This window comes from Thamnophis elegans, chromosome 1 (assembly GCF_009769535.1).
Source record: "Thamnophis elegans isolate rThaEle1 chromosome 1, rThaEle1.pri, whole genome shotgun sequence".
NCBI classification, from domain to species: Eukaryota; Metazoa; Chordata; class Lepidosauria; order Squamata; family Colubridae; genus Thamnophis; species Thamnophis elegans.
In genome coordinates, this window is record NC_045541.1 from 125604955 (window position 1) to 125620651 (window position 15697).

The 15697-nt window shown below is 37.6% G+C and overlaps 1 protein-coding gene across 1 annotated transcript in view; it reads right to left on the reverse strand.

Moving 5' to 3' along the window:
- Window positions 1–618: 618 nt before the first annotated feature.
- Window positions 619–15697, reverse strand: part of PRKD1 (protein kinase D1) — a 114771-nt gene continuing 99692 nt past the window's right edge. Inside the window, exons 14-19 of the mRNA XM_032237096.1 lie at window positions 14632–14738; window positions 12569–12730; window positions 11658–11756; window positions 9230–9497; window positions 4357–4442; window positions 619–3434 (exon numbers count right to left, since the gene is read on the reverse strand). Of these exons, the coding sequence (XP_032092987.1) occupies window positions 3216–3434; window positions 4357–4442; window positions 9230–9497; window positions 11658–11756; window positions 12569–12730; window positions 14632–14738 (941 nt within the window). The 3' untranslated portion in view covers window positions 619–3215. The remainder of the gene's footprint in view (window positions 3435–4356; window positions 4443–9229; window positions 9498–11657; window positions 11757–12568; window positions 12731–14631; window positions 14739–15697) is intronic.

The following is a 15697-nucleotide window of genomic DNA, read 5'->3' on the forward strand; positions in this document are numbered from 1 at the left end:
TCATTGGAAATTTGGGGTATGGATGTCTCAGTACTAGAAAGTAAATCAGTCCAAGAAAGTGGCTTTACATCTGACACTTTATTGCGGTATCTTCATTGTAGGGACTAGGGAAGGGGTAGGTTCTGGCACCTACTACTGCTGGTTCACTTGTGGTCGGCAGAGTGCAGTACGCTTGATGTGTGCTGCGTGCGCATGCGCAATACTATAAAAATGCTTCTGTGCATGCACAGAAGCCAAAAACAAGATGCCAGTGCCTACAGTGTTGCTGGTAGAACCAGTTTGGGGGCATAGCAGGCCTGGGTCGCTACCGGTTCCAGCGATCCAGGCCGCCAAACCACTACCAGTTCAGTTGAACCAGTCTGAACCGGTAGGAAGCCATCACTGGACTAGGGCCTGTCAACTTGCTGTTAGTGGCAGAGAGCTATGACAATGACAGTAGTAGTAGATGGAGTTGTAGTGTTCTAAAAATTTAATTCAATGAGTAGGGATTTTCTTTTTCAAGTTGCCTATGATTCTGTTTCAGAATACTTTTTAATAATTTCATTAAATTGGTGCTTGATTGTGTGTGCTATTTTCTTCGTTTTTGACTTCAATAGTTTTATGAGGTGAGAGTGGAGCTTCAGTCTTGTAGCCCCTGGGATGGTGCCACAAGAATCTTAATTTTATTACATTGTTTGTATGACAACCAAGAAATATGAATGGAAATACAACTGCTCAGAAGAAAAGATATTTTACATTTACATTATATTCCTTGCTCAAGGTATGAATATATTATGTGTTTACTTCTTTGGTCTGATGTTCTGAGGACACAAAGGTCTGCAGATATGTAAGCATCATGGGTTACAAATAATATCATCCTATAATCATAAACTATTGAATGCTATTTCATAGTATAATTTTATACATTTTTAAAATAGTTATAGAAAATTCCAAAATACTACCACAAAAAAAAATCATTGTAAATTGCCTGTGCTTAATATTTTCCAAGGCTGAGCCCTTAAAGTTACTTTCAGTGTTAGGAACAAAACTTGGCAAAATAAAAACTTATTGTCTTTCACCAAATACCTTTTCTTCATTATTTAGAATAATGAAGAAAATATTTAGAAGATAGAATCCACTTCTATCGGACCTTTCTCATTTTGGAATTAAAACACTGTAGTTTGTCTTTTGAATGGTATTGTTCTCTTTCTGAAGATCCAAATTCACAGTATTTGTCTATGTTCAACCACCCTAGGCTTTTCTAAGCAGCTTTCTTAGCATGTGAAAATGTAGATAATTCAGGATACATTTAGGGGCACTAAACTTTTGCACGCCACTGAGTTTCTTTGGGAAGATCTTATCTGTTGATAATTGTTCATGTCTTATTTACTGTTATTTTGGTTTGTTCAAGTCAGTTTTTTACTATTCATGAACACCCCGTTAGTTCCTGCAGTCTTCTTGACAATATTTTTGTCAAGAATATTTTTGGAAGTAATTTGCCTTTGCCTCTTCCTAGGGCTAAGATGTAACAGCTGTCAGAAAGTTGCACAGCTGGTTTTGTGCCTAAGGAAGGACAAGAAGCCATGCCCTTCTGATTTGTTTCTTTCTGGTGGCTTTACCACTACACCAAACTGGCTATTTATGCCTTAAATATAACTCCTTAAAATACTGCAATGCATTCCTTGTGCCCTTTAGAATGAATATAGAGCACTGCTCCTGAATCAATATCACATTTCCAGATTGTTTACAAGCATAATATGAAGTGTTTCCTTTAATACATAAAGAAGCTGTGATGAGATTATACATTGCCTTCTTCTGTGAACTGCTTTGGAATTAACTCTATTAATTCTTTGAGCCAATCTGGGGCAGTAACACCAGCCTATAAATTGGGCGACAGTGAGTTTTAGGCTCACCTTAGGCACAAAGTTTTTCAAGTGACTTTGGACCAGTCAATTTGTCTCAGCCTAGGGACAAGGTAAGGGCAAACCACTTCCAAAAACCTGCCAAGAAAACTAAAGACTAGCCCAGATGGTCACCAGGAGTCAGCACAGATTTTAAGGCACAAATTGAATTAGAGGCAAGAGTTGTAAATATACAAAAGGGGGTCATTTCTGTACCAACTTGCTCCTAACACTCCTTCCTTAGACAATTCTTGTTGCTTCTTTCTCTGCCAACTTTGCAAGGTCCATTAATAGCTGCAGTTTGCTGATCTTCTGCTTGTTGCAAAGAAGAATCTTTTTGTCCTTTTGTTTTGCTGGGTGGTTTGCGGGCACAGATGGGCAGTATTTATAAATACATTTTAAAAACAAGTAACAGATTTACCATTAAATAAGGTCTAGCAACTATTATTCAAAGGAAGTGGAGATGTATTATAAAAAGTTAGCTTTGAAGTATTACTAATGGAATAGTAAATTGCTTGGGTTGGTATGCTGAGAGCACCTTTGCATAGCTTAAAAATGGATTTTGTTCTGGGACTGTAAGGTCACTTCTTCTGGATATAAGCATTACATCTCAATCAGCGTTTTCTTCTGTCAATGACATCTGCTACTGAGCCTTTTATCCTGGTATGCAAGTTCTACAACCTGAAAGTAAAATGAATTAAACATACAGTAGATGTAGTCTACCTCCTACTCTCATTCCCCTGGAAATAACTACAAATTCTTACTAAAAGTGACTGTCATTGATCTTGGCAAATTCATTTATACCAAAGACACAACCCTATTATTGGTCACTGAATCTCAACCATGCTTTGTCAATACCTTCATTGAAAAGACAATTAGCTGATTGCTAAAGCTGGTTTTATGAAAAAAAAAGAATTTCCAAAATTGATTAGGTCAGAATAATACACCTATTCTAATTATCTTCAGAACCACAACATTGCTTTGTGATTATTTTGAAGAGAATAAATAATCTAGTGCTGTGCCAACAATTTCTCACATTTCTTTCCTTTAATCTGATGTAAAAAAAAAATCTGATGAAAGGGTTGACAGACTCAGGTCCTTATTTTAATTACAAGATGGCCAAGGGATATGTATGAGTGTCCTTTCTTGTTATACAACTATTGTTTCAGTGATCTATAGATTCTCTGAAAGGGCAGCAATCACATCCTGCATCATCAAGCAACAATAAAAAGAACTTCAAATATTATCGGAAGTAGTTCTGAAGTATACAGAGAAGCAAAAAAACAGAAGCCTGTTTTGAGAGGGAAATTCCACAGTGTTTTGACAGATTGTGATTCAAAGGATGCTGACACGCTCACTGAGGGCTTTCAACTCTGCTTCTTCTGGTTCAGGATTTTCATTGTGGTTAGGGCTTCGACTCATAAGGTGTGCTGGATACTGCAAACTATTGTCTCCTGCAAATTGTTCCCACCGGGAATCGTCACTTTCATGGGTGATATAACGCTTGCCTATTTTGCATTCAAGTTCCCGCAAATCTAGCCAGGCTTGGTAATCCTGTAAAACGAAATAGTAATTTTAATTAATATTCAAAAAACCCACTGAGCATATAAACAATATCGTAAACACTTCATATTCTAGCAATAAAGGGTATGAAAAAAAACCTTACTTTTTAAATGTTCATATATAGATTCATCTCAATATGCAGATGGACCATTAGTTCAACTATTTCAGTTTAATCTATGTTCCAGGATTCCTAGGTCTTGGATATGGGATTTGAAATCCAAATATAAGAGATGCCAATTTGGGGAAAGACGGTGTAACTAAATGGCAAGAGTGTTCCAGGATTCTGGCAGTTCTGAACCCAGGGGTGGGCTGCTATGGGTTCACCCAGGTTCGGGAGAACCCATACCTAACCTTATGGCCAGTTTGGAGAAACTCCAAATCCCATCCCTGCCTGGACCTTCAGGGCTCTCATGGAGCCTCAAGGAGGGGGGAAATGGGCCTCTCGGAAGGCCTCCAGAGCCCAGGGGAGGCAGTTTTGCCCTCCTAGAAGCTCGAGGAAAGCTTCCAGAGCCCAGGGAAGGTGAAAAAGCCCCCCCTCCACTTTGGTGCAACAGGCTGACTAGGCCACGCCCACCATGGTCACACCCACCCAGCAACCAGGCAGAGAACCCATTGCTGAAATTTTTGAAGCCCACCCCTGTCTGAACCCAGGACATTCTGCATGTAAAGTATGGGGTGCATCATAACTTCTTGTCACCCAAGCAACACTGTAGACAATTCAATTAGAATTAAACTTGGACTCTGGAAAGCTATATATACTGAACCAGCCTGTACATGAGGGTATTAGCATTTAAACCAGTGCCTTGTTTTTCACATGTCCAGGTAATTGTGCTCAAATCTGTAGCAATTGTGGTAAACTGTTATCCTAACTACAATAAAAAAGAGGTAAAAGGCATGACATTTATAGCATTACCTGCAGCCAGGGGTGGCTTAATGTCTTGTCAACACTGTAACGTTTTCTCATTTTAACTTGCAACAAATTATTTATGAGATCTATAGCTAGAGAGAGAGAGACAGAGAATACAATTTCAGAGGACACCATTCTCTAACAAAGACAAAACAGAAAGGCCAAACTAATAATTCAGTTTTTGTCCTCCATTCTGACCAAAAGCTGCAGCTTAAATGTATTGAGAAGAGAAGTTTAATTGAACAGAAAGGAGGCAATCATATCAGTCTTATTTTGACATTTTGATTCAACAGCCTAATGGGCAGGACCTTAACATATAATATCCAACTTCTTGTTTTGGCTTTTCTCTCTGCAGTTTTCATTGCCAGACAAGCTGTTTGGCTGGAAAACTACAGTGGTAAAAAGTTAAATATGGTCCTCTTGTGGGCTGATATATCTATTCTCTATAGACAAATCAATGTGATTATGCTAGCATTTGTACCAAATAAGGAGATTTCAGAAGATGATTTTATATATAGAATATGATACTGTAATTCAACATAGGGCTTTAAAAAAAACTTATTCTCTAGCTGCTGCATTCTCCTAAATCAATGTTGCAGTGTTTTTTGGTGGGAGGACAATTACAACTGGAAAACGTCCAATAGACTTCATTGGTTACTCATATGATAAAATATTATAAAACGAAAGTGTTATTAGCAGAGTTAAATGTATCTTACTTCCATGCATGGTGTAGATTTGGTTCAAAGGAAAGAACTTTCATATATTAGGTATTCTTCTCCAGATATCCACTCTCAACACATAACCATTTCAGCTAAAACAGCAGATACCAATCACTTCCAGGGGCGTAGAAATTCTCTCGAATCATTACATGGTTCCTCTTTATATCAGGAAATATATGAAGGTGACTTGTAATGTATTGTTCCTATGAACACTTAGTTCTGGCTGTAAAACGTGCACCTCCATGTATTCTTCAATTTATTTTTTTTCTTGGTTAAACATGATTTGCTATTCGCAAAAAGTAAATTAAAAATGTGTCTTTAGCATAATTTGTCTGATGTTTTATATTAAGCTTCCACTTTAGAAATTTAGATACTCTTTAGATACTCTCCCAAAGTATCTGGAAGCTTCAGATGGTGCAGAATGTGGTCTATAGTGAGGGGCAAAGAAGATAATATATAACACTCTTGCTCCATGAACTGCACTGGGTACCAATTTGCTTCTGGGCCTACTTCAAGATGTTGGCATCACCTATAAAGCACTATATGACATAGAAACAAGTTACCTACAGAATTGGCCTTGCCTTATCTCATCAGCCTGTTGTCATTCAATCAGGCAGGGAAGGTATGATGCAGAACCCATCAGTCAAACAATTTTGATTGGCATGGTCTAGGAAGAGACCCTTTTCTGGCCTGCTTTGTGGAAGGAAATGGTCTACAAGGAGGGAAAGCCCCAATCTCTTAGTTTTTTGCAAAGGGGTCAAAATCTGGGTATGCAGCTTTGTGGGGGAGGGCATGGAAGACTACTCAGTTGTGGGGCTGGCTAGTCCCATGAGAACTGGCCCCCTCTGCATGTAATAGTCATTATTAAATGGCTAGCTTAGGTTCCCCCTTTTTTGATGTTGAATTGTCATTATTCTATAATTCTAAAGGTTTTAATCCTATTTCTATGTCATTTTATTTATTGTCTATATTATATTGTATACCACCCAGAGACCCTTTTGAAGGAGATGGCTGGTTTAGAGCTATGGAACATAAATAATAAACATTTTTTTTTTTTGTGATTAGTACATGTTTAAGAGCTGAGGTGGCGCAGTGGTTAGGGTGCAGTACTGCAGGCCACTTCAGCTGACTGTTATCTGCAGTTCAGCAGTTCTAATCTCACCGGCTCAAGGTTGACTCAGCCTTCCATCCTTCCGAGGTGGGTGAAATGAGGACCCAGACTGTGGGGGCAATATGCTGACTGTAAACTGCTTAGAGAGGGCTGAAAGCCCTATGAAGCGGTATATAAGTCTAACTGCTATTGCTATTGCTATGTTTATTGTCTATTCCTTGTCTGATGGTATGTTTCATATTATCCATGCAAATGCATCATAATATTTGGAATAAAATACTTACTGTATTTTTCGGAGTATAAGACGCACCTTTTTCCGTCAACAAAGAGGCTGAAAATCTGAGTGCATCTTATACTCCACTCCCCTTCATCAAAATGGTTGTGCATAGCTTGTAGGAAGCTTTGAGAGAGCTCTTGGGGGCTGGGGAGGGCAGAAATGAGCAAAAAATAGGCTGTTTTTTGCTCAATTTTGCCCCCCCCCCCACCAGCCCTCAGGAACATTCTATAAAGCTTCCTAATGCCCTTTATTTTTACAAGAAATGAGCCATTTTTTGCTCATTTTTCCGCCCCCCCTGGAATACTCTACAAGTCTCCTAAGGGCTATTCATGCCCTTTTTTAAAAATAAAACTGGCCCATTTTCGCAAAAAAATGGCCTTTTGGGGAGATTTGCAGAGTGCAAAAACTTTTTTTTAAATTTGCCTCTTCAAAACCTTGGTGTGTCTTACACTCCGAAAAATACGGTAATACACTATTTATCAGGACTATTACATTATTGTAAGAGTCTCATTAAACAATGTCATAAAATGCCCAGGGATATGTGTCTACCATCATTCTTTTTTTATAGTATAAGCTTTCAGAATTTTTTCAAAATTATTCAGAAGCCAGATCAAGAGTATTGACAGCTAAAAGAATGAGACTGCAACAAATAAGAAACATCCTATACATGGAAAATGTATGTTGTTTTATTAGCCAATTTTTGTTCATTGAAATTATTAAATTGCATCATTCTATTTTATTACTTTCTATAGCCTTTTGTCAACTGACAGGCAATTGGTGGCATAAAGGTTTGAATGCAGTATGCGGGCTAACTCTGCTCACTTCCAGAAGTTCGATCCTGACCTGCGCAAGGTTAACTCAGCCTTCCATCCTTCTGAGGTAAAATGAAGACCCAGATTGTTGGGGGCAATATGCTGACTTTATAAATGCCTTAGAGAGTGCTGTAAAGTGCTATGAAATGCCATATAAATTTAAGTGTTATTATTATTGCTATCAGTAATTGCTAATTCCCACATGTATTTTCTGAAATTCCTAGCTTAACATGTAGAGAGCTGGCTTAACATGTCACACAGAAACCATGAATTATAAGCCTAAGCATGGTACTAATCACAGGAAAAGTAGATCCTAATGAGCTCAATGTTAATTTCCAGCATAATAAGAACATATATAAGTTAGTTTTTAAAAGCTGGACATCAAGGACACTTTCCAAATGTCTCCATGTTCCTATTCTACATTAGGAACATGCTCTACATGGGGCTGCCCTTGAAGAGCATCCGGCGACTTCAGCTAGTACAGAATGCGGCCGCGCGAGTGATCGTGGGTGCACCTCGGTTCTCCCACATAACACCTATCCTCCGCGAGCTGCGCTGGCTACCTGTTGATCTCCGGGTGCGCTTCAAGGTGCTACTTACCACCCATAAAGCCCTCCATGGTAGTGGATCTGGGTACTTGAGAGACCGCCTCCTGCCAATTACCTCCTTGCGACCTATTAGATCACACAGATTAGGCCTCCTCCGAGTTCCATCCGCCAGTCAGTGTCGACTGGCAACTACGCGGAGGAGAGCCTTTTCAGTAGTAGCTCCGACCCTTTGGAACGATCTCCCCGTGGAGATTCGTACCCTCACCACCCTCCAGACCTTCCGCACAGCCCTCAAGATCTGGTTATCCCGTCAGGCCTGGGGTTAAAGATTATAATCCGTCCCCTCCCGAATGATGAATGAATGTTGCTTTTATTTTTAATTACGTACTGTTTTTATATGTCATTGTGTGTACTCCCTTCCCTATATGTTGTAAGCCGCCCTGAATCCCCTCAGGGAAAAGGGCGGCCTATAAATAAATTTATCTACATCTACATCTACTAGAAGAAGCTATCCAGCTGATACATACTGTAGTGTGTCTTTGAGGATGTACGGACTTAATGTACATACAGAGAGATTCAAACATGGAAGGATTCCATATCTGGTCAACGTCTTTGTGATGTTGGCAGTAATTCAATGTTCACTGGTATGTTTGGAGATTCAGTCTCCAAAAGTTCTTTGGAGAGCAGGAAAAAGTTAACTGCTTTAAGGCATTGCAGACATGTCCTCTTTGTGTTCCAGGGCTCACAGAAACAATTTTTGTGAAGCAAATCAGAAGTGCTGCACAACGCTACTCTAATAAATTGATGTATTTCAATGAGCCATAATTAAATATTTTCACTAATAAAGCTAAGTGGGAGTACAGCAACATAGGATCCTATTAGTTCCATTAAAAGGATAATTAGTTGTATATCATAAAGTCTCACTCTAGAGCAAGGGTGTCAAATGTGTCACATGCAGGCCATGCCCACCCCAGCTCCATGAATGGAGAAAAGTCATGAAACGTCACGTGACACCAATGTGACACTCCAAGTGGGACACCTGTGCTCTAGAAGTACTGTGTCTCCAGGTACACAAAAGGAGGAAATCTGTAGTCAAGTAACTTCTTGAATGTTTTCTTTTGATTTTTGATAAAAAGGAAATAACTTACCCACTTTCTATTTAAAATATTTATAAAATCACAGAATAATAAATTGAATGTCAGTAACAATATTCTCTTTAATTTTATAACAATATCTTTTTAAACTTTGGATTTAATTATGGACAATTATAGATTCTTATTATTAGATGATAGATATATAATATCTATTGTTGGAAATCATCTATGGAATAGATGATAACATTTATGAAAAGGAAAATGAATAGAAATGTAAGTACAATAAATAAACAAATAAAAAAGTAAGTAAATAAATACCTTCATGTGAGATTTCCTTCCAGGGATTAGGTGGGTACATAAAAGCAGCGTTCTGGATTTGATCATGAATATCCTCATCTTCATTGAATGGAAAAGTACCACTGAGGCTAACATAGATAATGACACCAACAGACCACATATCAAGTGATCTGTTGTATCCTTTATTTCTCAGAACTTCAGGAGCAAGATATGCTGGTGTACCCACAAGTGAACGTCTGAATGACTTCTCTCCAATAATCCGGGCAAAACCAAAATCACAAAGCTTCACCTATTTGATACAAAATTGATGAGACAACTTTTATGAAGTAGAGCTATATCCAATATCAGATAAATTACTTTTTACCTATAAAATGGAATAATTGATATCCTGATAACTGCTCCCTCTTTTCCACATGCATCACACCCGTTTGTTGTAAAAGATTTCATTTCATTTCATTTATTAAATTTATAGGCCGCCCAATCCCGGAGGACTTTCCCGGAGATTTATGAGAGTATCCCGGAGATACTCTCACCTACTGGAGAAAAGGGGTAGATTTGGTATGATGTCAATTTGATAATGGACAAAAATAGTGGAGAGCTAAAATCCTTATATATTTGATAAATTCAAAAAAGAGTGATATTAGTATGGTTCATTGTGGTTCTTCACACAGCCAGATGTTCAGACTGGATTTGACATTTTTATCCACCTATCAAGTACTTCCCAAGGATCTGGGACAGGCAGATGTTGATGTTATATACAATACAATAGCAGAGTTGGAAGGGACCTTGGAGGTCTTCTAGTCCAACCTCCTGCCTATGCAGGAAACCCTATACCGTTCCAGACACGTAAGTTACAATCTGGAACTCATCTTCACATAACTTAAAGCTTATATTATAAGAGGCAATGATAATGCCATAATTCCCCATGATAGCTAGCTAACTAACATACATACATACATACATACATACATACATACATACATACATACATACATATATATATATATATATATATATATATATATATATATATATATATATGTTATATTTATGCTGATAAATAAATAAAGGGAGACTAGTATAGATCTATTTCAAGCTATTTAGCTCTCATCAGCTAGCCATACCCAAGTTTGGGAATCGAACCTGTGCTCTATTGCCTCCCAGGCAGGGAGTTAACCATTTGAGCTACAGAGAACGACTCCTTATCAGCCAGCCAGGGTGGGAGGTATATACTTAAAGTCACAACCCCTGGTATGCCCAAGTATGGGAGGAAGGTCACACTTCCACTCTCTGTCATTAGGCTCGTCACAAGAGACCATCCAGACAGAAACCCAATATTTTTTACTGTTGCCTTTTTTGTTACATTTGTTATATTTATGCTGATAAATAAATAAAGGGAGACTAGTATAGATCTATTTCAAGCTATTTAGCTCTCATCAGCTAGCCATACCCAAGTTTGGGAATCGAACCTGTGCTCTATTGCCTCCCAGGCAGGGAGTTAACCATTTGAGCTACAGAGAACGACTCCTTATCAGCCAGCCAGGGTGGGAGGTATATACTTAAAGTCACAACCCCTGGTATGCCCAAGTATGGGAGGAAGGTCACACTTCCACTCTCTGTCATTAGGCTCGTCACAAGAGACCATCCAGACAGAAACCCAATATTTTTTACTGTTGCCTTTTTTGTTACATAGATGAGAGCTAAATAGCTTGAAATAGATCTATACTAGTCTCCCTTTATTTATTTATCAGCATAAATATAACAAATGTAACAAAAAAGGCAACAGTAAAAAATATTGGGTTTCTGTCTGGATGGTCTCTTGTGACGAGCTGAAGACAGAGAGTGGAAGTGTGACCTTCCTCCCATATTTGGGCATACCAGGGGTTGTGACTTTAAATATATATATACATATATATATATATATATATATATATATATATATATATATATGTGTGTGTGTGTGTGTGTGTGTGTGTGTGTGTGTGTGTGTGTGTGTGTGTGTGTTTTATTTGTGCTGATAAATAAATAAAAAATATATATAATTATATATATATATATATATAAATAAATGCACAGAAAGAAAATCTGGAAAGTATCATGTGGGTTCTCACATATAATTTAATCTACATCCATATAATTCATATTAAAATCAAGATGCATTGATTCACATTTTGCAATTTATAGAGGTGTAAAGTGATAAATTTTACTGATTCCATATTTGTGTTAAGAAACTACGGTCATGGAAAGCATTATTAGAACAAATAATTAAATCATACTCTGAGGAGCTCATCTTCAAGAAAATGAAACATGTTTCCTTTGGTTATTTTCTAAAAAAATAATTTCATATTTCATTGAAAAGCAATTAATCCTATAAATCACTTTCAGTAACGTGCTTTGTTTTAATAAATGATTGAGCTATATTCCTTCAAAGAAAAATATTCTGACTTGCCTGTGGAAAAGGGTCAGCTGATGCTAGCAATACATTCTCTGGCTTGAGATCGCAATGAACAATATTTTTAAAATGAAGATGCCTCAAAGCAACAAGAATCTGTAAAGAAACAAATCAACTGTGCTGCAAACATAGAAAAGCCATTCAATATTTATTTTACATATTAATGCATTCCTAGAAATGTGATATAACATCAACAAACACAAAGTTGGTGATTGATTTGAACTGATTTTAAAGATTTTATTTTTATGATCCCATTCCAAATTGGAACAATAACTTACAAAATGAGAGGAACATAGTATTAAGTTTCCATAAAATGTCACAAATACTCTATTGTTATCACTGACTCTACAAAAACATTGGCCAGTGCATACTGTCATACTAATTCAGGAAAAAGCAGTTTTAACAATTTCTTTGCTTAACCTGAATTGCACTGGAGAATTTGTTCAGTTTGCATTTTAATATCCAATTACCAATTCACACCTTCTGAACCAATACATGAATAATGCCACAGTCATTTTTGGTATTCACACTTCTTAAGAGTTTTGCACAGCAATTTTCCAAACAAAAATATGTATACTGATGAAATACTATAAAGGAAAACTGCTTGTAAAAAAATGTGTCGATGATGCAAAAATGCCTACAAAATGTGTAAATTAGGAGAAACGCACATGAAATATCCTCGTAGACTTTTTTTTAAAGAGAAACTGCAAACTAATGTAGAAATAGGACAGGGCAATTAAGATCTGAAAACATTACAAACCAAACAAGCCAAAATTGGCTTGTAGCTTCATTTTTCCAAATGGCTTCTTTCATACATAAAGAATTTTTGAAAATGTATTTAATTTATAGAATTGAATCTCACACAAAATGAAGTATATTTGATGTCTATCCTAATAGGCTCTTCTTACCTGTGTAATTAAAAATTTGGTTATCCTCTCTGGCAACCTTCCTTTTTCACTTGACAAAATCATCTCCAACATATCTCCATGGAGCTTCTCCATAACAACAAACACTCTTTCTGGTGTCTCAAACATGCACTCCAGATTTACAACCCCCAGGTGATGCAGATTCTATAATAAAAGATAAACACTATATAAATGAGCCAATTTGTCTCCATCCAATGACAAGGAAATATTATGTTATTGTGCAGCCATTCATTTTTCAAGTCCTTTGGCACCAGCGTAAGTGTAACAAGGCAGAAAATACATTAGGAATGATATACTGTGCTGATTAAGTACCCAGGATAACAGACCTGCTTAGAACTTGTCAAAAATTTGGTCTGACACATTAAATTTTTTCTCTAGATAGGGAACTGGTCTACTTTGTTCTAATCAAACTACAGGTCCTTGACTTACAACAGTTCATTTTGCGACCATTCAAAGTTACAAGCATTGAAAAAAGTGACTTGCAACGGTTTTTCACATTTACGACCACCGCAGCATCCCCATGGTTATATGTTCGAAATTTGAATGCTTGGAAACTGCCTCACATTTATGATGGTTACATCATAATTCTATGAATCTGCCCTGAGTAGTGTCTCTGATTTATTAACATTTTAAAAAGAGCTTGTCTTTAGCATCTAGGATGTAAAACCTTTGCCAGTGATGGCTAACCTTTTTGTCCTCGTGTGCCGAAATCTCTCAAATGTGCGTGCCACAGCCATAATACATTGCACCCCATGCATGTATGCACAACACCCTGTGGTTCCTCCACCCTTGCACATGCGCATAACTCCACACGCTGCCCCATGCATGTGGAAGACACCCCCATGCCCTGTTTTGGGCCTAGCAGGCCTCCCTGAAGCCTCCTAAAACCAAAAATGGGACACGGGGGTACACAACCCCCCATATGCACATGTGACCCCCACCCCACATGCATGCATGCGCATCTTCCATATACGTGGCAGAGTCCCAAAAGTCAGCTGGCCAGTGGGAGGCACACACACATGCGTGGTGAGCTGAGCTGGATGGGCTCTGCATGCCACAGGTTCACCATCACGGACCAATGCCATTAGCATTTCACTGTAAAACCATGTATACTGTACTGCCCCATTTAAATTTAGTGTTCACATCCAGACACAGGAAGCTTTCTTGCTGTAAACACTGCTGCTAAAACTGCAGATAATTCTGAACAGAAGTTGTCATCTGCCTGTGTTCAAAGGAAAATTCATTCTTCTTTCTCTTTCCCTCCCTCCTCCCTCTCTCTCTCACACACACAAAGACACACACTCCTCCCCCCCCCAAAAAAAAACATACTACAAGCCTCTCCCTTTTTCTAAATGACTGATATGGGTTAACTTTACATTGTTACAGAACCTTAATATACACTCAGAAGGACCAGAAGCCAGACTGCAACTGCACCATTAGCCACTTTAAACCCCTCCTATCCTTACATGAAACACAAACCCCCAACCAATCAGAACACACCTCCACCCAATCAGAACACAGCCAAGCTCCCACCCAATCAGCTCAAACCCCGACTGGCAGTTAAAAGGAAGAAACAGCCGAGATCTCACATTGCTCCTGGAAGCACGAAGCCTGAAGATGACAAATGAGACTTCGTCGAAACGTCGCTAAGACACCTCCAATTTTACGCGGGAGAAAACCCAAATAACCAAACACCTATATTTGTGTGTGTGTTTTTTTTTTATAATCTCTGTGTGTGTCTGTCTGTGTATGTGTGTGAGTGTGTATATATATATATGAATTATATGAATTATAATTGTCATATGTTATCTTACCGATGTATATTAACAACTATAAATACCGGTCATTTTGATTTCCAATTTGCTGTATTTAAAACAGATTAGAAATTATCTAAAAAGAGACCTTACTTGAGAAGTTTATCTGTTGATTCAGTGTAAAAATTGGTTCCACAGATTTCTTCTGCTGGAGCCTTTCTCAGTAAGTTTTATTGCCCTGCTCTAAATTAAATACATACAGGATATAATTGGTAATTAAATAAAAGATACCTGTAAAATTGCAACCTCATTACGAAGCTGGCTTTCTTGCTTAGTTGGAAATCTCAGTTTGTCAATGATTTTAATTGCTACATCTCTTCCTGTTTTCCGATGTTTTCCTGTTTGATGAAAAATATGCCAATTAACATGATCAGGTCTAAGAAGCAGTACCTTCTTAAAATTCACCTTTTTCTTTTAATAAAATGTAAGTTTTGCCTTTTATAATGGGAATTTTTGTCATCCAATTAACGGTTAACCCAAGGCAGGCTTCCCCAACTAGAAACCCTGGCATATTCTAGGATTACAATACCCATTACTCTCAACTACATTTTCCACATCAAATATAAAGACGAAAGGCAATAAATTTCCTTCACATTTAATCCTTTTTAAACACTTCTGATGGGGCAAAAACAGTACAGTTCTGTTACTAAGACTGTAGATAATTCTGAACATAAGATGTTATCTGATTCTGCCTATGTCCAAAGGAAAAACTCATTCTTTTTTATTTATCTATTTCTTTCTATTTCTATTCTCTCTCTCTCTCTCTCTCTCTCTCTCTCTCACACACACACACACACACACACACAGACACACACACACACAAACACACGAGAGAGAGAGAGAGAGAGAGAGAGAGAGAGAGAGAGAGAGAGAGAGAGAGAGAGAATAGGATAAGAAGAAAAGTTATGTGCAATTCTCTTTTTCTTGCTCTACACAATATTTTATACATATTTGCAAGAGCAAAGGGCTACGAATCTATCCAAACTACATAACAGAACTTCATTTGCAAACTACTTCTACATTTTGTAGAAGCAGAGTTTGCAAATGAACCTCTGTTATGTAGTTTCTTGACATTTTGTAAAATGTCAAGAAATTATGAAACTTGTCTAAGAACTAAAAAATAATATAGTCCATAATTTTGCCATGCAAACAGACCAGGCATTTGAAAGAAAGTGCCACTAGTCATACTCCAATATGTGCAACATGTTTCCCACAAGTTATTATAGAAAAAGAACTGGATGAATATGAAGCCAATTCTCAAGTGAAGCCAGTTTTGTTCCGAATTTTGTTCAGCAGC